Source organism: Knufia obscura, assembly GCF_036327395.1.
Source record: "Knufia obscura strain CCFEE 5817 isolate CBS 148926 chromosome Unknown scaffold_4, whole genome shotgun sequence".
NCBI classification, from domain to species: Eukaryota; Fungi; Ascomycota; class Eurotiomycetes; order Chaetothyriales; family Trichomeriaceae; genus Knufia; species Knufia obscura.
The window spans coordinates 1,192,346-1,217,338 of NW_027042690.1; the positions used below are offsets into that span (position 1 = coordinate 1,192,346).

The 24,993-nt window shown below is 51.8% G+C and overlaps 7 protein-coding genes across 7 annotated transcripts; 2 read left to right on the forward strand and 5 right to left on the reverse strand.

The window, feature by feature from the left end:
* Positions 1–7,776, reverse strand: PMZ80_004388 (Type I Iterative PKS; the record flags this gene model as incomplete). The annotated part of the gene is made up of 5 exons (XM_064872813.1): positions 1–1,131; positions 1,181–2,931; positions 2,978–5,902; positions 5,956–7,061; positions 7,112–7,776. 5 exons carry the CDS (start codon positions 7,774–7,776, stop codon positions 1–3), a joined length of 7,578 nt encoding a protein of 2,525 aa, XP_064731471.1.
* Positions 7,777–9,673: 1,897 nt separating this feature from the next.
* Positions 9,674–10,288, forward strand: PMZ80_004389 (uncharacterized protein; the record flags this gene model as incomplete). The annotated part of the gene is made up of 1 exon (XM_064872814.1): positions 9,674–10,288. One exon carries the CDS (start codon positions 9,674–9,676, stop codon positions 10,286–10,288), a length of 615 nt encoding a protein of 204 aa, XP_064731472.1.
* A 2,375-nt stretch (positions 10,289–12,663) lies between these two features.
* PMZ80_004390 (uncharacterized protein) lies at positions 12,664–13,872 on the reverse strand (the record flags this gene model as incomplete). The annotated part of the gene is made up of 1 exon (XM_064872815.1): positions 12,664–13,872. The coding sequence occupies one exon, from the start codon at positions 13,870–13,872 to the stop codon at positions 12,664–12,666; it is 1,209 nt and encodes a 402-aa protein (XP_064731473.1).
* Positions 13,873–15,528: 1,656 nt separating this feature from the next.
* On the reverse strand, positions 15,529–17,100 carry DGA1 (diacylglycerol O-acyltransferase 1; the record flags this gene model as incomplete). The annotated part of the gene is made up of 2 exons (XM_064872816.1): positions 15,529–16,564; positions 16,616–17,100. The coding sequence occupies 2 exons, from the start codon at positions 17,098–17,100 to the stop codon at positions 15,529–15,531; spliced, it is 1,521 nt and encodes a 506-aa protein (XP_064731474.1).
* Positions 17,101–17,867: 767 nt separating this feature from the next.
* Positions 17,868–19,130, reverse strand: PMZ80_004392 (uncharacterized protein; the record flags this gene model as incomplete). Its single annotated transcript, XM_064872817.1, has 2 exons — positions 17,868–18,741; positions 18,802–19,130. 2 exons carry the CDS (start codon positions 19,128–19,130, stop codon positions 17,868–17,870), a joined length of 1,203 nt encoding a protein of 400 aa, XP_064731475.1.
* A 1,689-nt stretch (positions 19,131–20,819) lies between these two features.
* PMZ80_004393 (uncharacterized protein) lies at positions 20,820–22,453 on the reverse strand (the record flags this gene model as incomplete). The annotated part of the gene is made up of 3 exons (XM_064872818.1): positions 20,820–22,205; positions 22,255–22,288; positions 22,338–22,453. The coding sequence occupies 3 exons, from the start codon at positions 22,451–22,453 to the stop codon at positions 20,820–20,822; spliced, it is 1,536 nt and encodes a 511-aa protein (XP_064731476.1).
* A 2,231-nt stretch (positions 22,454–24,684) lies between these two features.
* PMZ80_004394 (uncharacterized protein) lies at positions 24,685–24,993 on the forward strand (the record flags this gene model as incomplete). The annotated part of the gene is made up of 3 exons (XM_064872819.1): positions 24,685–24,705; positions 24,757–24,776; positions 24,822–24,993. 3 exons carry the CDS (start codon positions 24,685–24,687, stop codon positions 24,991–24,993), a joined length of 213 nt encoding a protein of 70 aa, XP_064731477.1.

Here is a 24,993-nt window from a genome sequence, read left to right on the forward strand (position 1 = left end):
TCACAGACGAGGAGAAGACCCTCCAGTCCTTTCCGCAACCACCTCAGCGAATGTACCCACGATAGCACTCTGCATAATATCCGCAACGCTCACCTCAACGTGTACCGCAGTCAACAGCCAGTTCCTCAACTCAACTGCAACAAGTGAATCGACCCCCAACTGCGCCAGTGAAGACGATACCGACAGTTCTCCCGCAGCCGAGCCAAAGATCGCAGCCACTTTTCCCAGTATAGCCTTACTGTAGACTTCAACCAGCTCGGCCTTGGACCTGGCCCGTTCAACCATAATCTGCAGTGTATCACCCGCAGTCTGCTGCCCTTGCCCAGCCACGCTTGTCGTTGAATCTGTGATCCGCAAAGGTGCAAACCGCACATCATCTTGCCATGCGACTTCGTCTCCCTCTACGAAGGGGAATACTCCCGTAAGCAGCTGTCCTTGCCCGTCGACGCCCTGCGGGTGTCGTACCGCCAACTCGATAACTCTCATCACATGCTCGATCGACATCTCCCGGTGTCCAGCTTTTCGCAGACGCTCCGCCACTTCCTCGCGCTGTGCAACATATCCCACGTCCGCAATCGCGCCCAGATCTATACTCACGGCCGGGAGACCAAGGTCGATCCTGTACCGTGCAAAGGCGTCCTGAAAGGCGCCGGCGGCGGTGTAGTTTGCCTGCCCCGGATTGCCGGTGACGCCGAGGAGGCTGGAGAGCATGATGAAGAAGTGCAGGTTCCGTGGAAGGAGGTCGTGTAGGTTACGGGTGCCGACGGTTTTCGCGGCGAGAGTGGTTGACCAGGCCGTGTGGGACATATTCTCGAAGATCGAGTCCTGCAGTGCCATTGCGCCCTGAAAGACGCCTCGGATCGGAGGGGCAATTTCTGATAAATCGTGCAGGGCTCGCGCCAAGCCGTCGTGGTTGGCGACGTCGCAATTCCGTGCGTAGATGCAGACTTTATCGCCGCTCAATGCCTGTACCGCCGCCGAAGACTCTGCGCTTCGTGACAGGAATATAACGTGCTTCGCACCATTTTGGATTGTCCATTCTGCGATGCTGCGGCCTATGCCATCGACGCTTCCAACGACCAGGTAGGAGAAGTTTGGCGAGAAGAGAGGTCCTGGAGAGGACTTTTTGAGCTGCCGAGATTAGTATGATTTTGTAATACAGGTTGCTGAGAGTACTTACCTTCACCTCATCTCCAGCGTGCGGCTTGATGACAAGTTTACCGATATGCTTGCCCATCTGCATCTCCCGGAAAGCTTTCTCCATGTCTCCAGCAGGAAAAACCCTGACTGGATCGACCGGACGAATATTGCCTCGTTCCATAAGCTGCATGATCTCCCTCAAATTCTCGCAGATAATGTCTCCACGATGCTCAGCGACCTGAACAAGATCAAGCGCCGCGAACGTCGCGGCACGCCTCATCGGTTCCATATCCAAGAACGAATCCGAATAGATGTCTCTCTTACCGATCTCGACAAACCTGCCGAACCTTGCGATACAGGTCCAGCTAGCTGAAAGCAACGGTCCAGAAAGCGAGTTCAACACAACGTCGACACCCTTTTGCCCGGTCATAGCCATCACACCGCGTACGAAGGAAGCATCTCTGCTCGAAAATATGTGGTCGTAACTGATGCCATACTTGCGGTGTATGAACTGTCGCTTCTCTTCCGAGCCAGCCGTTGCGTAGATTTCCGCACCAATGTGTTGAGCCAGCATGATTGCAGCCTGCCCGACACCACCTGCTCCAGCATGGATCAGCACCGTCTCGCCACGTCGAAGATGCGCGATGTGGTAGAACGCATGGAAGGCCGTAAGGAAGACTGTAGGTATCGATGCGGCTTCCTCGATTGTCATTGTTTTGGGGATGACCGCCACGTGAGTGCTGGCTACGCGAACGGACGTGCTCCAGTGGCCTCCGATGACGCAGACACGGTCGCCGACTTGGACATGCGGGTGTGACGAGGTTTGGCAGATCTGAGTAACGACTCCACTGCATTCCAATCCCAGACGTCTGCCGTCGTCGATTTGGCCCATGGCGACCATTACGTCGCGGAAGTTCATGCCGAAGGCTTCAGCTCTTACTTGGACGTAGTCGTGTGGCAGTTCCCGCTGCAACGAAGCGTCTGTTGTGAAGTGGAGGGTGTCGAGTAGGCCTGGGGTCTCGATGTCGACATATGTGTCCTGATTGATCAGACCCTGATTGAGGGTCGAGGCAGTAGATAAGCTAGACCACTTTGCAAGGGCTGTGGATTGTTCCTCTGGGATCTTGCCAACACGCTGAATACAGATCTGCCCGTTTTGCTCCGCGAACTCGACGTCAAGAGCTTTGACATCGCGACGCTGCGCCAGTGCTGATTTGATAATTCTAGTGACGGCCTGCGATCTTTGTTCAATCACTTCTTCCCAACCATTTGCACGATCCAAAGCCAGTGAGAGGTAGTGTTTTCCTTGGTTTTCCAGTCTTAGCGTGCGGAGTAGTCCAGAAGCCAGAGCAAATCCAGGATGTGAATCCATAACCCAAATGACCCCTTTGGCGTTGGTCAGCAAGTGCTTTATCTTGTCGAAGTCATCTGAACTGATGTCTTCTAGCAGTGATTTCTGCCCGTCGTCTAAGACGATGCACACGCCATGCAAGCACGATGCCGCTTTGAAGTCGCCAAGCTCTGTCGAAAGCCCTGTCCCTATTTCCAGTTGCTGTGCAAATGCCATCAGGCTCGAGGAAGATATGGCCGAAGTGGGTGACCGTATCAGTGAAAGCTGCGTTGAGGAGCAGCCCTCTTCTAATGCTGTAGAGAGCATAACGCTGACCGTCGCATTCTCCTCCTCGCAGTCACCCACCTCAACGTCTAAACCACTGAAGCCTGCTTCCTGCAGTACACAGTCCCAAGCTCGAGCACTGATGTTAGGACCGTCTTGTCTCTCGACTTCCTCGCCTGCAGCTTGTTAGCAGATTCCCTTCAAGATAGAGCTTACACTTACTCAGCCACCACCCAGGAAGTGTACCGAAGATCATTGGGAGTTCGATAGTGTCGTGGACGATTTCTACTAGGATTAGCCTTCCGCCTGGCTTCAGTAGCTTCCGGACGTTTTGTAGTGTATCGTTCAGGTTCTTGGTGGCATGCAACACACCACTAGCAACAACGACATCATAGGACTGCACGTCGAAGCCTTGTGTTTCTGGATCCTGCTCGATATCCAGCGTTCGGTAGCTGATTGCGTCACCTCTGTCGCCAAAGTCTCGTTGGGCACCTTCAAAGAATCCAGATGACACATCCGTGTAGTCGAAATGGGAATATGGTGTACCGCCGATGATGTTAGCTTGATGTAGACCCTCGAAAACAGCCTTTGTGCATCCGCCTGTTCCAGCACCAATTTCCAATAACTTTGCTTTCGGGTGTTTTTCCGCAAGCATCTTCATAAGCATACTGACCTGTTTGTAGGACCGCTTGTACCTCAGGGACTTGCTGTAATAGTCTTGCAAGAGGTTGTCTTGCATCATGACCTCCAACGCGGAGGTCTTCTTCCGTAGAATGTCTAAAAGAGCCTTGCCCATCTGTCGAACTAGCTTGCCTTCGACGCTCTTGTCCGCGGCTTCCTCAGTGTGTAGATATTGGTTGTCCTCGCCTGAGCATACAGAACAGGTGCACTGGGACACGGTGCGAGTCTTGGACGCCTTCTCTGCCTGCCGTGTCATCCACTGCAGTAGCCTTTGGTGCTGCCAGTCCATCTGCTCAATGTCGTCTGGCGTCAAAGCGGCGAGTGTCTCATCAATGATCTGCAACGCAGCGCACACAACTGTTTCTCGGGAGCGCTGCTCTGATTCTTCGCTCTTGAAGCTCAAAAGCCTCTTCATGTCAAGCTCATTTGCCATGGAGATGTCGGGTACCCATTTCATGGTGTAGCACAGGTCCGAGTGACCAGTAACGCGTCCATTGACGTTCTTCGCGGCCACTGCCTGCAGAAATAGCCCGTCAACCGCGACGACCGGGGTTGTGTTATTTGACAATTTGTCCTTTGTCGTTAGCGAACACGTAAACCCTTGTTTGTTCTTGCTTGACAGTCTCGAAATGCTTTCAAATTCATGGCCTGGCTCATTGCTGATCTCAGCTGAAATGAATAGTTGCTCAATTGATCTAGGTAGGGTCAAGACCTTCTCGTTGGTCTGAGGCAGGATTGGATATGCAGCTTGAAGGACGGAATCAATCGTAGTCGGGTGGACTTTCGGCGGCTTCTGCGAGCGGTCGAAGTCCATTGCGCTGACATTGTCGACTGCGAAGACCGCCATTGAGATATCTTCGCTGATTACGATGTTCGACATATTCTGGAATCTGGGCCCATGTTGAACGCCAGCGGCTCGAAGCTGGGCATAAAGCTGACTGGGATCCATGCGATCCTTGCTTTGTATGTATCCCTGTTCGTCCGGGGTGCACTGAAGCTGAACTGCATCTGACGACCTCGTCTCATCGCTAACGTCTGTCGAGGAGCTGCCAGACACGAAACCATGGCAATGCTCTGTCCATGTACCTTCTGGTGTCCGGCAAGACTGGATGGAGAAGTGCTGCCACTGATGAAGCTGGAGGACTCTTGCATCGTGACTTTCAACTGACAGGTGAACCTCGATGTTCTCTCCAGTCTCTGGAATTGCGAGGACGTTTTCGAAATGGATGTCCTGGAACTGATAGCCTGCGAGTAGGCCCTGGTGAATTTCGCCCAATGCTTCCACGACCATGCAAATATAGCCCGCAGCGGGATATACTATCTGGTTCTGTACTCGGTGGTCGGCGAGCCAGGGCATGTTCTCTGTGCTAACGAAAGTCCTCCATGTCGGGACAGAAGGGTGCAAGCCAGTGGTTCGAGGTCCGAGCAAAGCACTTTGAGGTCGCGATCTTTGCCGATATTCTCGATGCAAACGCGGCTCTTTCCAATAGGCTTTTGAGTGATTCCAAGCATAGGTTGGGAGTGAGTGCAGTATCGACATACCTTCGACGCCGTAGGGGAAATTCACGGCCTGCAGATCGAGCTTGCATCCATTTCGCAGGAGATTGCATGCCAAGTCGTGCATTGTTGAGACAGCGTTCTGGTTCCTTATCAGACAACTGCCATATGCGACGTCCTGCCCGAATGAACCCAAGTCTGAGATTGTCTCCCTGATTGGTCCAGCAAGGGCTCCATGGGGACCCACCTCAATGATCATGTCAACGCTGCGGCTGGGCTGGTCGGCAGCCGATGGGAGGTCGGAACACATAACCTGTAGAGCCTGCATGAAAAGGACCGGTTGTGTCGAATTTCTGACCCAGTGCTCTGGTCCAAGCTGTCGACCAGAAATGATTCTTCCACCAGTGACGGGAGAATAGTACCTCACGCTTCCAAAGTCGCCTACTTCACCAAGGTCCTCGAGGCAGCGTTGATAGTCGGAGGCCATTGGTAACATGTGGTGAGAGTGGTAGGCTGCCGGTACTCGAAGTCTTCGGGTGAATATCATCTCCGTTTGCAGCATCTGTTCAATTTCCTCAATGGCTGCTGAATCTCCTGATAACGTGACGCTGGAAGGACTGTTGACACACGCCACTACAAGTTCGCCGGATATGACCCTATCGACGTACGACTGCGCCTTCTCTTGCCCCAGGCCAACCGCGAGCATACCACCCTGTAGGCCAAAATTTTTGACATGTGTGGTGCCGACCATGACGCGGAGAAAAACGGCTCGCAGAGCTTGTTCGAAGGATAACACTCCTGCAGCGAAGGCAGCTGCATACTCGCCGCTCGAATGGCTCGTAATGGCTGATGGATAGACTGACCATGAGTGCAGGAGCCTTACTAGACAGAGCTGCAGAGCAACACAAACAGGCAAGCTCAGTTCCCAATCAACCAGACGGCTTGTTACGGAATCGCGTCCAAGCTCATCTGCTTCTCGTCAGATCATCACAGCTTCAACTTCAAAGCTACCATGCACTTACCTAGCAATGACCATGAAGATCCCATACTCGTGAACAATCTGTCAGCTTCGACCACGGCATGTTGATAGACAGGATATGCGTTCAAAAGCTCACGACCCATTGCGTGCCACTGTGCCCCCTGCCCATTGAACACAAAGCCAATCCTGCACGAAGAGGGCTTCTGTGCTGCAAGGGTGGTTTTGCTCTTCAATGCATCTTTGAACTCTAGTAAACTGCTGGCATGGATTGCAGTGGTGTAGGCGAAGGAAGAAAACCGCCGGATTAAGGTGTATGCTATATTGCCGAGTGCAATGCTGTTGTCCCTTTCATGCTGCTCTAGATACGCCAACATGCTGGCGGTCAGGTCGCTAAGTGAGCTTGGCTCCTTTGCTGAAATGGGAAACAACCAGCGACGATTGTCTGTATCCTTTTCGGCAAGGGCATTTCCATCGGGAGAGGTTTGGATACCTCGCTCTTGAAGCGCCAGATATTCGTCTGCTGCATCGATGATAGCATGTGAATTGCTCCCACCATATCCAAAATTGTTGATTGAAGCCCTGACCTTTCTGTGTGGGGGCCACTGTTGAGCCGCGCGTGGTATCTCCATACCCCAGCACTCGAGGTCGATTTGTGGGTTTGGTTTGTCGAAGTGTATGTTCGGCGGAATCAGCTTGTGCTCCAAAGCAAGCACGACTCTGATCACGCTAGCAAGGCCGCTTGAAGCTTCACTATGACCGATGTTAGGTTTGATCGATCCCACGAATAACGGCTCTCCTCTGCTCCTCCCACGACTGAAGACTGATCCTATGGCCTCGGCCTCCACAGGGTCACCTGCGAGCGTGCCTGTCATGTGGGCTTCCACAAACGTCGTGTCAGCTGGATCGAGCCCAGCCTTTTCGTAACAAGATTTCATGAGCTCTTGCTGTGCCTGAAACGAGGGAGAGGTGATAGTCTGAGTCCTGCCATCTTGGTTGATGGCTGTCTGTCTTATCACAGCACGTATGGGATCACCATCAGCAATTGCATCGTGTAGAGGTTTCAGTATCAAAGTGGCAATTCCTTCGCCCCTGCCGTAGCCAGACGCTCTGTCATCCCACGAGTAGCATTTTCCTTCCTTAGACAAGACTCTAGACATTTCTGTAAGCATGTGTCGACATTATGGGTTGTGTGGACTTACCCAATGTTAGAAAGCGCAATGAACATTTCAGGACCCAGCAATAGGTTAGCAGTCGATACAACAGCCATCTTAGACTCTTTCTGCTTGAGGCTCTGGCATGCCAGATGTAGCGTTGTCATCCCAGTTGAGCAGGCAGTATCGACGGTCAAGCTAGGACCTCGAAGGTCGTAGAAGTGAGATATACGATTGCTCATCATAGCTGATCCGTTGGCTGTCAAAGTACTCCGTGGAAGCTGGTCAGCATCCTTCAGCAGACCCTCAAAGTAGTCGCGCGCAAAAACTCCAGCGAACACAGAAGTGTTCGAGCCGGCAACAGCGGGTATAGATAGGCCGGCGCTTTGGAAAGCCTCGTATGTCGTTTCCAATTGCATACGTATTTGGGGATCCATTGTTGCAGCGACTTCGGTAGAGAGATTGAAGAACGATGCGTCAAATGATGAGACATCATGTATAAAATGCGCACCTTTGGCTGGAAATGTTCCGGTCACTTCGCTATCTGGATGATAAAAGCCGGTTGGATTGAAGCGATCCTTGGGGACGGTCGACCATGCACTGCGCATATCTGTACATAGCTTCCAGAGCTTCTCGGGATCGGTGACTCCTCCCGGGAATCTGCAGCCCATACCAATGATCGCGACGGGCATAGTATCATTGGAGGATTCCATAGTGGTCCCCATTCTATTGAGGAAGAGCGCTCCAGTAAGCAAGTTGTTGCGGCATTAATATAAGACGGATGGGCTTCGGCTGCGTTCTTGGTCGATCGGCTGGTTTTCTGGAAGCAATCATATCAGCATGAGCCGGCGTGCCTGTAGCAATCTGTCAGGCTCCAAGGCATGACGTGTCGATGGTTCCTAGCTGATCAAAGCGTGTTGTGTCGGGCAGTCCCTCGACATGTTATAGTACGCCGGTGAGGATGGAGCCATGGATGACGGGAATTGTCAGGGTACTGCAACTCCCAAGTATAGCACACAGCAGGCAAGGCTATTTTGGTGAGCATATCGTTGGAGCTCACCAGGGAAGCCTTGCGTGCGACGATACTAAGGCCCGTTCATCGTGGCGCTATCGACTGTGCCTTCGTGATGATGCAATCCGGGGGACAAACCATATAGTGGATGAGCCAAGCATATGGTCTAGATGGAGCTGTGGTGTGAGCATCTCTACGCAAGCGCGGAGATCATGAATGGAGAGGACGGATGAGGCAGGAGTGAAGAAGCCAAATGGAGAATCTCTGTTCATGGTGCCAAATTCAGGGCCACGTGGCTCGGGAGAGAAAATAGACAAGATCTGAATGCCTCAGGGACGGGCTGAAAGGTGCGTTGGCCACCTAGTGAAGTTTCCAAAGTTGCCTCGCTTGTCGCTCTGCTTGCCTAAGTTTATGTTTCGTGAGCAGCAACGTTGAATGTCCGGGACGTTGCCGCGATCACGTGGAGCTACCGTTGCTTGGCGCCACCAGGCTACGCGCGAAGCAGCTACTAACGATGAGAAAGTGGATCACAACATCATGAAATGCATCCGTCCATTTTCGCGCGATGAAGCTCAATCAACCACCTCTCGAATACGCCATCTTATGTGAGTGCCAGCCATAAACTTTCTGAAACTATCACTCCAGTAGGCACCGTGGTAAGCTATGTCAGAGTTATAGGGAGTTTCTGTCTAAACCTGGCCTAGGTCTCGCTTTACTCATGTGAGTCGCAAGATGAGCTACTGGCTAAAGGCTAACAGTGGCTTTCCGACGCGCAAGCACGATGAGTTCTACTATCGGTATCGCGGCCGTCCGCGTCAATGTGCTCGGCACATGCATTAGGCGAGCCTGTTGCTGGTCACAATATACTTGGTTCCTAGGTACTGTTCGAGACCTCAAACGAGGATGTAAGCGGCATGTTTCTTCGCCAATTGACTATCTATAGAAGAGTGGCTTCTGCTGCATATGGCTACTGACGGATCGAACTTTGACGCGTATGAGCGTGTGCCTATCTCCCACAAGTCATCTACCATGATCGAAGGTTCAGTGACTAGACGGACCATGCTATCTTGGTCGAAGCTATTTGAGTGACTGCATGCTGAATCCGTTGACGTCCCTCGAAGATAGCATGTCGCCCAGACTCATCTGTCCAGCCTCGATCATGTATTCCAAACGTGCTTGCCTTCGGCTACTGCTGCATCTTCCTACTGTAACGTTCGATCCTTACACCTCGAGGCAAAGTCGCTCAAAGAGCACAATTATAGACTAAGGCCGCTCAAAGGGATCTCAAGTGCCTATGGGCCACGCTGGAACCTTAATGAATGATGAGTGCTGATCGTGTGTCACGTTCTATTCGTGGCGGTCAAGGACGAGATTAGAAACGGTCTTTGGAGGGTTTGGATGCCCGCATATCCTATCATCAGAGTCTATATAATGGCTTCATGCTGCCACTCAACTGTTTGCATTCATCATCACAGCAATCACTTCAAACATCACACCTCCGGATTTCCTACGAATTCCCTTACTGTTTTCCTTTGGAACACTCACTTGAACAAGTTCATATTCTGTCACTGATAACCGAATCCCAATCACTCGTCAAGATGGTCTCAGCAACTACATCCACCTTGCTCATCGCGGGCACAGTCCTCACCCTCATCCAGCCTTGCCCAGCACCCGTCGTTGCAGCAGGCATTGCAGCAGGTGCCGGCATCGCAACCGCTGCCGGTACCGCCGTCATTGCTGGTGCGTCAGTCGCGCAAGCTGCCCAGAAGCGCGACCTAGACTCGTTCTCTGGCGGCGTACAGACAACCGGGCAAGCACAAATCACCATCGCGAGCGACGGAACAATGCAGGTATCTGGCCTGTCCGGCACCGGAATCGAAGACGTCGTCAACAAATGGAACAGCTACCCCAACATCACTGCTTTGGAAGCTGCTTATGGCAAGGTTGCCATGGTCGACACCGACTCCCTGATGATCTGGGACTACCCTGCTGTCATGGCTGACTTCGTCATGTGGGGACTGCCTGATGCGAGTGCGCCTCTTTCGTCTGGCGAATCGAGCACCCCACCTTTCTTCTTCAATCCGGGACCGTTCCGCTCTGATAATGCTGATCAAGTTCCACGAATCACTAGAGTCAATGGGCCGGATGCCGCCGTGACGGATGCCGTCACTGGCCCTACTGGCCGATTCAATGCTGCGGCACGAAAGGCCTGAGATATCAGTAAGCATGTCCTCGTGACACGTTGAGCAATGACAGAAGCTAATCGCAAATAGAGTGGTCTGAAACAGTGATAGGAAGTGGTGTCTAAGGGACTATAGTTGCAACGACACACGACATTCGGATTTAAACCGGTTTTACACATCACGCTCGTTATAGGCCGGACGCGGTCTGTCATTGTACTGGGAGTTTGCATGCGTTCAATTGATCTATAAGCAATAATATATCACTCGCTTATAATGTATCACTCCGTTACAGGATTCCAATCCTCCATACTGTTTCTAGTGCCCTTGTTCATCTTTGAGCTTCGCAAGCTGTTTCGACGTTGCTATGATATATCAGTCGCCTACATGGCAGGACAAATGGTCAGGATGATAGTGGGTAGTCTGTGTCATATGGGGCTCATCCAAGTATGGAGTGTCTCGGAAGATCTTTGTCTTGAGAACGGAAGTGCTGCAGGGTCTACCTGATGGTTGTCGGAAACCTTAGGCCAGACGTTGTTTGGTTCTGGTTCGCTGCTAACATTGGACTATGTACATAGAACCCCCCGGTAATGCCGTCTCTAGTAGCAGCGGAGGAGGTACATATCTCGCCAGCGACCCTTTCAGGAATCGCACCTTTGCTATCTCTGGCCACTCCTCTGGTCGATAACCAATGCGACCTAGGACTCTTCGGCCGTCCCGTAGTGGTGGCAGGTTTAGGAAACTGAGATATGGATAGGTTAGAAGATGGGGATCATTGCCGGATGACAAGTGGTTTCAGGATGTCTATGCGGCATCAGAAACATATGATTATACAAGGTATACTACGTAGTTTCCCGCAAGCGTCCTAACGTTCTATCACCAAGATCATAGGTACACTATAAGTAGGTTTGGCGCCATGCGACAGTATATCGAAGCGCTCCGGACAGCTGCTAGAGCCCGGAGAAGAGCGTGACCATGCTACTAATAGTCAACCTTCCATGGCCCTCTTCGTTTAAGCGACCTGCCCCAACAAATTTTCTACACCTGCTGGTCGACACTATTGTGAAAACTACATTGAGTGTTGTAGGATACGCACAGTGCGTAGGTTCCAGCATATCCTGGAGATGAGATTATGCGACTCCGTCCAGCGACTATCGCCATATATGGAAGGAGTCAAGGGTGTATGATCGCCCTCGGGAGCGGGCAGGAAGCCTTGGCATGCCGCCAAGATAGTGGGGAACATTCCTCATCTGGTAGCCAAAGCGGTTGTCGGAAAACTATGAACACGGTGGGGAAACTCCTTCGGTCGCCTAAGCTTCAAATAATTAGAGGCCACGGGCAGGATCATCTCTCCTTCCGGGCATCGATTGGTGCCCGTGGTGCCTAACCATTTAGTGCATGGGCGGCCGAAGGGCTTTTCCCACCGTGTTCATAGTTTTCCGACCACCGGTCTGGTAGCCACTGGCAGTGCACGAAAGCCTCTATCTTTAGCATCGGTGCTTTCCGATGTACTCTCATAGCGTGAACTGTGCGACCTAGCTGCTCGCATTTAATCAACCTAGATACAGAGTATTTCAGATTGTAGCGAATGACGAGTGAGAAAAGCGGGGTAAGTACGGCCCAAAGATTCCGAAAATACATAAACCCCACGGGTTCACGTATCCGAGGCCTACCGTCACGGTCCTCAACAGTATGATGCGCGGAGCTAACTTGACACGAAAGCCAGTGAGGTACAACATGCTCTGAGCACCTGGGTAGGCTCAACCTGAAGAACGTCACATCGAATATGACACTGCGAAGCCAACCTTCGTCAACACGGTACGCCGTCATTAGGCCGCGCATGTACAAGGAGCTGAACCATGGTATACTACAATGTACTATTTTCTCCCCTCTGTAGCGGCTCAAGTAGGAACCATGTGCGCTACACGGCTACAGCTCTTAATAGCTACGATCTCGGCTTTACACAGGACACCAAGCTGGTTAGTTGCTTCAGTTCTAGAAGGAACACCAGCATACCGTCAGATGGAATTACTCGAGATGACCGGATGAATACGGTTCGATATCCTAAGGCTAGCCGCAATCCCTTCGCAGGTCGCCGAGGTGTCTATAAGACTTTGATCCCATGCATTAGCGCGGACTTCACAGCGACGCCAGCACGAAGCACTAGACAGGTATCGCAGCACGAAGGTTCCAGAAGTACGGGTATAGACTAATATGCTACCTATGCCGCCTGTGTCAGGTCGCTCTCCGAGTGGAGTTTCAGACCTTCAGCTATCTCACCGTCATCGTATACATGATACGCCAATTTGCGCCCCCAACTTCATCTCCAGATCTCTGCCCTTGGGAGAGCACCAACCCAGCCTTCCAGAGGTTCACTAACTTGCCTCCAAATCCCACCCACCATCACCTCACCTCACCCCACACTCCATCTTTCGAAACATCATCTTCGGCAACGACCAAAACATAAACCCCCAAGTCCAGATATGCCCCACAACCCTACTCAACCCGGGCCACGCCCTCATCATCTTCCCCGCCCCAATCACACCCCCAACCCTCCCAGCCACCTCCTCAACCTGCATCGCCAAAACCTGCATCCCAAACCACCACACATCCTCCCACCACCCACACCTCATGCCCACCGCCCAAGTCGTCATCCCATGCGCCACCCCACTCAGCCCAAAAACCACACACACCATAAGTATTCGTCCGGCCACACTCCGACTCTTAATCCGCAGTATCCCCAGCACAAACCCCGCGACCGACGTAAACGTCGGCGCAACGAGTCTATGCCAGAATTTGGCCCAAAAATTACGGACAGATGTAGTATGCCGGATTGACCCGAAGAGGGGCGGCCATTCGTCTGGGGTGTCTAGACGGAGGATATCGATGGAGAGGAGGGAGAAGGCTGTGTGGAAGAGGTTGTCGACGATGTAGGTGGAGAGGACGAAGTCGATGACTGTGAGGGCTCGGAGGGCTGTTTCGGGGAGGGTGACGGTGGCGATGGCGGTGGGGAGGCGGCGGATGTAGGTTGCTTGGGTGTGGAGGGGTGTTGTTGTGCGAGGGAGGATGGTGGTGAAGGCTGAGGTTATGAGGTTTTGGTGGGTGTGGTAGGCGGCGAGGAGGGCTAGTGCCCAGAAGAGGCGCTGTGGGAAGCCTGCTGGGGGAGCAGCGTTTGGTTTCTGGGAATTGATACTTTCTGCGCCCGGGCGCTGATGGGAACCTGGTTGCTTTGTGTCCCCGTTTTGATGGACCGCATTGTTTGACTTGTTGATACGGCGAGGATTGAAGAGCATCTTGTACGTGGCAAGGTAGGTTCGAGGTGGCTTCACTTGCTCCTGCTTGCTTCCATAGTCCTCCAAAATCATGCAAGTGATATGAAGCAGCCAGATGAGTACGAAGAGCCCCAAGGCGCTGCGTATAGACAGGTCGGACGTGACGTTTGTGACGCCATTGAATGACGATATTCCGAGGTAGTATATAGGTAGAAGGAGGGAAGTTTGAAATAGTCTGTGACTGGTCTGGAGCGCAATGAACGCCAGTATCGTGGCGAACGCGAAAGTGATGAGTGGTAATTGGGTTGAATAGTCAGCGTCCATGATGTACGTCGCGGCCGTCATGTCGTATTCAATGGCTCGGGACGTTATCACTGGCTCCGGAATTGTCAAAGTGGTAATCAACGCATAGGCAGTCAAGATGGTGACTATAGTCGTTTGAAGGTGCTGAGGTGATTGAGTGAATCACTGAATGTTGTGCTAGCGATTCGAGGCACAAAGGTCGGAAGGTGAACCGTGAGTATTAGCAGAGATATGGCTGACCGACCATCAAGATTTAGCTCGTGGTCGCCGAGGAGCATACGTTGCACTGCAATACTGAACGTGTCAAAATAGAGCGACCCAAATATGGCGTACGCTAAGTAAGCCCCATGTTCGAATCCATCTCAACTGGCCTGGTGTTCGCCTAGATGCCTCCGAGCTAATGATCCTTTGCGGCCCCCAGAACATCGTTAGGCACAGAGCAAGAATAGCCCTCTTCATCCATCAAAGTTCAGACTGTTGGCATGTCCTGGAAATAGACTAATTTGCTATGCACGGAGCTCGTCAATTTTCTCTGCAACCTGCCATGGTCTCTCAACCTCAACCTTCACCATGAAGTCAAAGAACTTGCTACTGACTGTGTTGCACCACAGTCTCCTGCTGTCGGCAGTATTCGTGGCGTTCGAGTGCTTGAGACTCGTCGCCCAGGCCAAGTCACCGTTAGTCGTTGTGACCTCCGAGTCTATGGAGCCCGCCTTCAGTCGAGGCGACGTCCTATTTGTATGGAACAGGGTCCAGGATATTCGAGTCGGTGATATCGCAGTTTGTTGGTTCGAAGGCAGAGAACTTCCAATGGTCCATCGAATCATCTCGAGGACTACAATCAGCGCCAATGCTGATAGCGTTGGTTGGCATGCATCCTCAACTTCGACAGCGTTTGTGGAAGGGCCAATTTCGCCTGCACATGAACAGCTGGGTCGACAGTATGCCTGGCTGACGAAGGGCGACAACAGTCCGGTGGATGACAGATCCATCTACCCGCCTGGCAAGGAGTATTTGGGACGAGAGGATATTGTTGGGATAGTGAAGGGGTATCTGCCAGGTATTGGATGGGCAGCTATATTCGTCTCTGAGACCATAAACGTAAGATGGCTGTTTTGGGCATTCATTGGATTATCCTGTGCGACATCAATCGGTAACGCACCGGCAGAACGTCGTAGATCCCTGAGGTGAAACTTCGTCGGCCTTGGTACTCTGTCAGTGAGCAGTACAATAGAATGAGAGGCTAGAAGAGAAAACTGCTATGAGTTCGATGCATACTCTTCGAGAGCAGACCTCACACGCCTGCCTTGGAGTCGTCGCTCAAAGAAAGTCGTTATGCCTGTACATATCTTCCTAGCAGTGCCCGCAGCACCAACCTTCCGCCTGTCATAAAATCGTGTAGAACGTGTTGTACAGTATGGATAGTGATCAAGAGACCAAACAATGCAGTCCTGCTTTCGAATATGGTTTCGTCCCAAGCACATGTGAAGCGCTGCGTCCTCCTGATCCGCGCATGAACCTCCATTTCAACGCTTGGATGTTGCAAGTCCTGGTGCAACCAAGATATTCCAACCCCCCAACCTTGTACCTGATGGTATGCTCCAAAACCCAATCCTTCCACAAGATCTTGACCCTGTTATAGATGCATTTCATATGTCTCGTGCGTGCCCAGTAATTCAACCTTGTGTCAGTGCCGTCCTACTCCACGATCTCGAGTTCTCCTTCTCGTTCCTTAGAGAATGTGTCTTTGTGTTGGTCCCAAAGACTCTTCAGCTCCTCAACGTAAGCAGCGTGAACTTCGTCAAGATATGCTTCGTCGACCTTGCCATCAGAACCGCTACCACCTTGCTGCTGCACGGCAATCGGCTTTCCGACGACAACATTAACAGCTCTCCTGTACGGCATGAGTCCAACATCGTAATTGAAGATACCCCGTGCGTGAAAGAGTGGCACTGTGAAGCCCATCAGCTTCTTCACAACAAGCTGGAACTTGTGAATGTACGGATGGCTGACCGAATCGACCTGTTCGTACAGCTCGTTCTCGCCAAAAGCTAGCACCGGAACTAGGTCTGCACCCTGCCGAATGGCAATCTTGACGAATCCTTTTCGTGAGTTGAGGACCAGCTTCAGCTTATGAGGTTGCGCATCCAAGGACTCTTTTGCTCCACCTACCACAATAGTAACGGCTCGACCCATACCTTCGTTGTTGTGACCACCTCTTGATAGCAAGTTCTCGATCGACTCACGAGAGACTGAAGCAAGGCCCAATGCAAGGGCATAATCGCGGTAGAACGGCACTCGAAAGTTCGAGTCTAGGGTGAGGAGTGTGTTGGTGATACCTGGGAAGAGGTCTGAAAAGCCAAGGGCTTCTGTGCCAAAGGCTGCAAAAGCGCCGTGAGAGATAATTCCATGGGGATGGTAGCCGAAGATGTACTTCCGAGTCGGCACAAGAGGAACAGTTCGATGAAGACGAGCTGGGAAGTAGGAAGCAAAAGCTGACCAGACTTTGGAACGTCTCATGAAATCTGAGCGTCGTTTGAGTCGACCGTCTGTCGAGTCTTCGGAGAAGATCAGAGTGTAAATCAAGTAGGGGATGAGTAGTGGCCAGGCCAGAGGGATCGATGCGAGTAAAAAGAACAGCGACAGGAACAGTGCAATAGACGTGGTGTGCCACAATACTGCGATCATCTGAATTCGTCGCTGTAGGGGGACATTCATAGGAGCCCAGCGTATCCTGTGAGTGAGTCAGTATACTCCCATACAGGTTAGTATGGCTGGAGCGTACGCTGATCTCTCCCAGCCTGCGCCAGCTTGCCGACCAGTCTGCAGCTGCGTCTTAGTAGTATCTTGCTGACCCGAGATACCCTGCTCCTTTGATCTGCTTTTGGGCTCTCTTGACGCATCCCGAGACCTTGGGGCAGTCTCTTGGTTGTGCTTCAAGTTCTCTTCATAGCTAGGATCAGGTTTCACACTAGTCAACACTGTCCCATTGCCATCCGAGTACTTTTCAAACTTGACTTTGTTCTCGTCAACTCTCTTCCCAACGTTAGTATCGTGGGACGATGTCCGTGAATGTTCAGCGCTGCCGCTGTGCTTTGCATCGCCGTTAACGTGCTTGTAGTCGCTGCCTTTGGTTTCCTGGGTTGAATCACCGTCTACTACCTCTTGAGCAGCATCGGCATACGACTTCGGGGGAAGTTGCTCGTGAGCTCGGTCTTCAGGATCAGCAGGTTCAGGATTAAGCAACCCCTGCTGTTGTTTAGTGCTCATCGTCGCGGTTGAGGTTGGGTCAGATATTGAATATTCCGGACCGAGATGAGTATGTATGGTAGCAGCCCGTTCACGAAACCATTGATATTCAGAGTTATCTCTGCGCAACATATGTTCTGTCAGACGGTGGATCTACTGCGTTTGTCACGCAACTCAAAATGATCCATCTTCGCATTATTTTGTGGAAGCTGCGACGGCATCAACGTCCATCCGGTCGCAGTTTCCTGAGCTCGAAGAATATGACGTCGATGAGAACGCGTTCGTTCTTGCCCAGTTTAGGGCTCCGCTTCAGGAGTCTGCCAAGTTTAGGCGCTTTAGGCGGGTAAGAGCCCTTGCGCCGCTCGGAAGTCAATCACGCAGACTGTACAACGTGTGGGAAAAGCAGATTTCAAGCATTTCATCCTTCCTCTCTGTGGCTATCTTCACCTCGAGCCATACCTCAGGTTTAGGGGCTTGTTGCGACCGCACGGCACCAGATAGAATCACTGCGGCAGCAAAGAGAAATCTAATGATGCAAGCGACAATGATTCACGGCCGGGTCTGCGCAAACTTCGTCTGAACTTCACTCGCATTCTCCTTATGAAGCTATGTGCCGTCATGTCTCGTGAGAGAATTTCCATAGCTCATCCTCAGCTCCTCAGGCAGTGAAGTCGTTGCATTTGATCATGTTATTGTTGAGACAGTGCTCCCGGCAGCCTCAAGATCAACCATCCTCTCCCGGCGGTCATCCGGTGTTTTGTCACCAGTGTTCCCCTGCGATACCCCGCTTACAAGTCCTTTGGTGCGAATCCAAACCGCTCGTTATCGGCATCGAACACCGCAAGGACAGCCTTCAAGAACACATCGCCATAGATCGACAAGCCGATGCCCTGGTTCCCCTGAAGGCCACCAAAGCACTGAGACCCCCCAACGTTACCCAAGCTCATCAGGCTAGATGGGATGGTAGCTTTCCCAGTTCCAATACCTAGGACGAAGTCCGGTAGCTCAGCGCTGCATGGGAACACATATCCGCCCTGGGTTGCATCCATCTGTGCGCCCTCGACCTGGCTGTAGTAGTCCTCAACGACAGAGTCATCCATGAGAAGCAGAGTAGTACCAGTGTCGGCGATAGCGTCAATGGACTGCTCTTGGAAGTTTTCTTGGCCAACTCCGTATCCGGTACCGGTGAACTCCCAGAAGCCCTGGGAAGTATTGATGTCTGTGTAGACGATCTCGCCAGAGTATTTGCTGTCGTCGATGAAACCGAAGTCGTATGTTCCTGGCTGGCCGTGCTTCAGGTCAACGGTGAACAGCTTCTGCTCGAAGAGGCCTTGTGCGATACCGCTGTCGAACCAGGTAGTCTGTGCCTTGGGTTGGACAGTATTGATAGAGCTGAACGCAAGACCGAGGAGCCCATCGTTTTGTGTATCTTGAGCGAACTGAGCTGAGACTTTTTGAGCGAGCTCAACGGCCTGTCCTTTGACGGTGATACCGCCGACCTCGACGTCGTCAGTGTAGACGTCTCCAGAGGCGCCCGAGCCATCGCCGTATTGGATCTTCCAGGTCGAGCCACTTGATTTCTTTGCGGTCTTGGACTTGGTTGGATCGTAGATGTCGTGGCCTCTGGTGTATTGGGAGGAGAGTTCGGAGGAGAAGACCCAGCTGCACAAATTAGTTAGTTTTTGGTCAAACCGCAAGAACATGTGAAGAGATTCAACTTACAGATCAGCTGATCCAGTATCGAAGTCGAGGTTTAGTGTCTGCCCTCCAATGCTGACCTGGCTTAAGTATGCGACATCTGATGGCTCGGGAACGGCTGGTACACTGCCACTAGTGCTGGCAGCAGCAGCAGCGACGTGGTCTGGAACAGCCTTGCCATATTTCTTGTAAACATTCGCGAGTTGAATAGGGTAGGCAGGAAGTGGCCGTGCGACAGTGCCAGTGATGGTGTAGCCAGAGCTTCGCTTGGTCGGAGTCTGCTGGATTGGTGCTGCTAGGGCCACCGATGCTAGGAAGGCACCAGCTGCCAAAATTGAAGCGAAAGAAGGCATCTTGAGTGGTCGGATTGCTACGAAAGACTGACTGATCGTCGGTCTGGTGCTTTTGGTGGATGCTAAAAGAGTGTGATTGTGAACGAGCGAAAATGATCAAGTACGGAAAATGAGTGACTCTGCCGGAGAGGTGCGAGATCGATGCTGGAATGGAAATTGAAGTGAACAAGTGATTGAGGTCGAGAACTTATATTCCAGTGAAGGTCAACTGAGGCGGGGTCCATCCGGTTTCGAATTCTGAATTCACGAATATCGACGAATTGCACGACGGCACATTCCTTGGCTGTACGAGCAAAAGGTCCTTGGCTCATACAGATTCAAGATCAGCAGACTCAGAGCATATTGTGATTGTCATCTGTGTACATCCATCTGTGTATCGAACGGTCTTGACATCCGTTCTAGGTAGCTCGCAAGATAAACAAGTGCCGACGGGGTTAAAGCATGTTGAAGGCAAGCTCACCAAGGCAAACGATTCGACAGTCAAGCATGCGGAAGACTTGATAAGCAATGCCACCATGCGAGCTTGTTTGCTCCTCTCTTGTCATCGATAGTGCTGCAACATTGCTTCAGGGTCGCCATTGGTACACCTTTGATCACGGGTTGTCTCCGAGTGACTTCAAGTGTCTAAAGTGGAAAACAGAGTTACGGGGAACAATTGAGGAAGGAGGGTAGAATACACAACGTGAATGGTACACTGGCTGCAGTGTAATTTAAACAGTCAACATGCGGCAGTATGGTGCAACTCTGTAGCGCGTTTGAGAACACTGAGACGAGGTGAAGAGGGGAGAAGCGACGTGAAGCTGTACAGAGCCAAGTCGCCAAGGAGAGTGCTTGGTTGGACAAGCCTTAAAGGCGCTAACCCTTGCTTCCGAGACGTGACCGACGCTTCGCCTTTCTATTGGCTCTCTCTACCGAGATGAGCTTCGATTGTGGATCTGAAGATCTTGAGCTTCAGCGCCGCTGACTCTGCAGTACAGTTGGCGTGTTTTCTCTGCTACTCAGGGTGCAATGAAACTTGACATTCATGGCTCGACACTGTCACGTTGTCGCTGTGATCTGCACGGTCTCGATGTGTATTATACGAGCTTTTCTCCCTCGGCATAGGAATAAGAGACCTGCAGAAGGTCTCGTCAGGTCGTGTTCCTGCCACTTTGCCGAAAGACAGCGACCCTGATCACTACCGTGGCGATGACGATGGCCGGATAGTGCAAGGCCAAAGTGAGAGCAAAGGATGCCCTGTCATGCACGAGCCATCGGATGTGGACTAAGCATATCATTCCGCGCCAAGGGCTGCAGCTTGGTGAAGTCGGCCTTGGAGCTGATAGCAATAGCTCGAACATGTACTGTATGTGATCCGGACGTCATAACAAAGAACCACTTTTTCTTCCGTCCTCAATGAAGCGCAAGCTAGGGTATAAGATGCTTGACACAGTCTTGATAGTGCATGGCCTGCGTGTATAATAGGAATAGCCATGGCCTGACATCTGTAGATGTTGAATCCGACGTACTGATGATATTTGAACAATTTGCAATTCACATTCTTGATCTATCATGCCGCTAAACACACTCTCATGAGTATATGCCCAACCCCCTCCTAAATGCGGGAACATCAAAATGATAATCGCTTGTAATGAAAATTCAGTCCGAGAAAACCAGTGCTTTGGGTCATGCCGTTCTCCTCCGCAAAATTCAGCCTGGATCCTGCTGGGGCCTCGGGGTTCTTGATTGACTGTATGAATGCTCTCGATCTGCCAGCGCAGCCAACGTGTCTGCAGCCTCGCTCTCAGACTGATTTGGTGTGTTGCGGGCCGGTCCCTGTCTATATGCCATCGCCTCATTCGTATAACTGTACGAATGGACTGCATTGGGTGTTGCCAGCCCCACGAAACCACTAGCTGATTTGGTAGTAGTTGTACCCGCCGACTGTCGGAGCGGCGGCAATGTTCTTTGCGAGCTCGCCGCGGGCGAATCTTGCCCGTGGTAAGGATCAATGAGCTGCGAGATCGGCACTGAATTCGTCTGTTGCGCGGGTATCGAAGGCCCGACAGTGTAGTAGGACGCATCGGCACCGCGATCATGCCAATGATCCGTGATACCGCTTGGGCTTGTGGCTGCTGCTTCGGGGGCCGAGAAACCGTAGGTCGTTTGCCTATTTAGCCACGGTTGACTGACTGACCCGAAGCCATAATCTCGACGTCCAGACCTGATCATCGTAGTAGATGGTGATGGAGAGGCCCCAGGAGAAGTGCCAATAGACAGGGCTGATGCTCGGGACAAGGCGTCTGTAGGATCGAATCGTGGCGTGCTAGAGTCTTCCGAGATGGAGCTTTGAGTAGACGCTTGAGTAATCAATCGCCTTTCTGGAAAGTACTGATGCGGGGAAGTGCCTCTCCGCCTGCTTGGTACGTTCGTCAATGGTATGGTGGCGATGGAAGGCAAGGTGGACGACACTGCTTGCGAGGTGACACTCGCTGAACCGTTCGAGAGCTGGCGCGCGTGGCCAGGTATCTGATGAGCTAGAGCCTCGGGATTTTCGCCGGCTGAAGTGCCGCCAGATAGGCTAGAGCTGCCATGATGATCCAACTTCGGTCTCTTCGTCTCGCCTTGAGCGGCATTCTTCGCCTTGAATTCTGCGAGGTACTGCATATATTCCTTGTAAGCATCTGTCTTTTTGTAATCAGTAAGTTCTTTGTTATAGTTCTCCTTAAGCGAGCTAGCATGAGATTCAAACATTTCCTTCTGGCTCGGGTCGATATTCTGCCATCTCTCGCCAACTAGGCGGGCAATTTCGGTGAATGATAAGTTATCCGCTTTCACCTCTTCCCGTATGCGGTTCGAGAAGAGTACATAGGCTGAAGGCGGCTTCTCTGGCGCGTTCTCGTCGGGCTTGGGATGACGGCGATACTTTCGCTTCTGCTCTGTTGCATTGGCCGATACTCGTTCCTTGGTATTGCTCGATTGAACAGCATCTTCCACTTTCGGAACTGATTCGTTACTTGAAGAATCTCGCGGAGGAGACCTTAGTGGACGATCATTTGCAACGCCTCTATACTCCGCTATCGCCCTTTGCAGTTTCTACCAGCCATTAGCTCCAAGATACCTGTGTTTGGTGAATCCAACTTACTCGGCGGTGGCCAAGCTTAACGTCGAGGCTTTTGCTAAAGATGTGTCAGCTTTGCGGCATCCGCCTGATCCAAAGCCACGTACAGATCATTTTCTTGAATGTCCAGCACTGTCTCCCATGTATCAAACCCTTCATCAAGGAAGGCTTGATAGTACTGGCCGAGGCCGAGACCCTGTAGCACTGGCTGGATGTCTGTCATTCAAACGGGTCTCTGCATTGGGCTTCGTAGCAGATTGTAAGTGAAACTGTAGGGTATGTGCCTGTACTAAGACTCTGAAGACGAAATGCTTCAACCCGTTCAATGTACAGGGACACCAACAATCACTGATGAGATTGCCACAACGGAATCTGGGTCTCGTAACTCGAACCTCCTCCGAGGGTACTCCTGAAAGATGGTCTTTCAGCGGTTGCCCCAATCCGAGTATCTCGTAAACAGCGGCTAGCAAGGACAAGGCGTACCGGTGGTTGGCACTAGCACTGAATGCACTGTACATAAGGATGGCGATGCTGTGTAAAATCTGAATCTTGCGATATCGCAAAAGACCGTCGAACAACCTTAGCTTGAACGGAGTGGGGCACAGTGCCTTCAGATGAGCTGCATTAAGACCCTTGAAGATGTATGTGGACCGGTGCGGCTCTTGAGCACTGCAGCAGGGTGCTGCAACGTGTGGTCGGATCACGAAATCCAGTGCTGGTATGGAGCAACACGAGGCAGATCGACAGACGAGAGTAGTATAGCCGCAGTCGAGGCAAGAGAAAGCCTGCTGTTTGCCTCCTATAAGTGGATGATAGAGATAGTGGGCGACAAGCGCCAGTGTACTGAAAATCGATGGCAACCGAGGAGGGTGGGATTGGGCAATGACTCGGATGATAATACTGTGATGATGCTACCGAATCGAGGAAGAACCTTTGGTGCTTTGTACAGGACGGCCTGTGTGGGCCCACATAAAACCATGCAAGGGTTTATGCACTTGGGTACTGCTGGAGAGTGGTTACTCGTGGAGCATCAAGACCCAGGTCTGACCGCTCACCATACTGTTTAGCTTCGTACACGGTACCTGCATGCCACAGTAAGCGCAGGTGCTCAGACCTACAGGTGGAAACTCGACGACCGCTCCTGTGGGAAAGCAGAACACCATGGTTTGGGGATCTCAATCACTATCCGCTGCCACCTGACTCATTAGCCACGGATGAAGTATGCATGGCAGCCGTGGTTTCGATGCGCGATGAGGATAAGACGTTCGGTACCTCAGCAAATGGCCGCCAAAAGAGCGGAATGCTTGGAAACTAACCAATCGGCGCTGCTGTCGTCTCACAATGCTGGCTCAAAAGCCGCGCGCAAATACGAGTATCAGTTCTAACTTCGCATTGAGCTAAAGCAAGACTTGAAGTGGCCTTCGCACTAGGTAACGAGAACCATGCTTGAGCAGGACTCTTCACCGATCGTTCTGCAAAGTTGCGATCGTGGCGATAAGCGGTGCAAAAACGATGGAAAAGTGATAGTCCGAGACACGAGAGATGCTGCACCAAATTCTCGATGTCCAGCTTCCTGGTTGCCAAGCACGAAAGCAGATCTTGGACAGATTCGTCCACGGCACGTCCTGTCCAAGGTTCTGGAGAACACATGATGTGGTCGTCCCCCGGGCCGATGGTTTAGAATACATGAACTTGTACTTATGTTTGCCATAGACGGCAAAAGGAATCGGCCGATACGTTGCCATCTATAGCCACTGTAATCTGGACTACTGTGACATACTGAGGGCCAATACAACAAGCATCACAACTCTATCGCACCTGTCTAACAGCGCTCTTCCAGCGGAATAGTCCGAACAGGGTCTCACAAAAGGGCAGGCCAAGCCATGGTCTCCTGGCAAGCAGCCGTTACCGAGTCGGTCACTCGCTATCAACTATTATTGAAACTGGTGGAAGGCAAGAGCAGAAGCCATGGAATGAGATCGTCGATGATCGGATAAGGTTTCTGCGCCCCATAGATTTCGAGCCGCGCTAGACGTGTATAGAATAGCGCAGAACACGGGGCCAATCGCCTTACAGTGCATCGGTGATCTCGGATTGTTCTCGCCTCTCACTCTGTTTGGTAGCTTTTCACGTACGAGTACTGCAGGGAAACGTAGGTTCGCCGCAGTCGAGATTACGAGTCAAGGTTTACCGGTGGTGCTGAAAGATAACCCTCGGATAACAACAACCACGGTTCCGGTTCCTGCACAGACAGCACGGCGTGCACGGACAGGCAAAGGACAGGTTTCCACTCTCAGCTGCCGCGATACTCTATCTTGGCAGTGGCGGAACCGAACATATCAAGAGATCAATCAGTACTCTCAGGTCTGCGCAAGCATTATGGCTCAATCAGACAATCGTGATGGGACGCGTAAACCGAACGGCGAGCCCGCCAACCTGCAAAATTCGCAGCAAATGGCGGCTGAAATGGCACAGGTATGATCCCCGCCGACCTCAGAGCAAAAAATCAAGCTAATAAGAGGCCAGGCATTTCAAGAACTAGCAAAGTAAGTCCCCGCGTTCCTAATCTTATCAGTGCCTTACATAGGTAGGGGCGAACAGACAGCATCCGCCCTTGAAAAGCAGCTTGACGGCATAGAGAATCGCATAGACGAGCTGTTAGCTGCAGCAGAGGCTAGCGCAAATACAAGCGGAGACGATTCACAGGGCTCAAGTGGCCGAGTCAACGACGACACGTCAAACGGACGAACGAAAGAGCAGTAG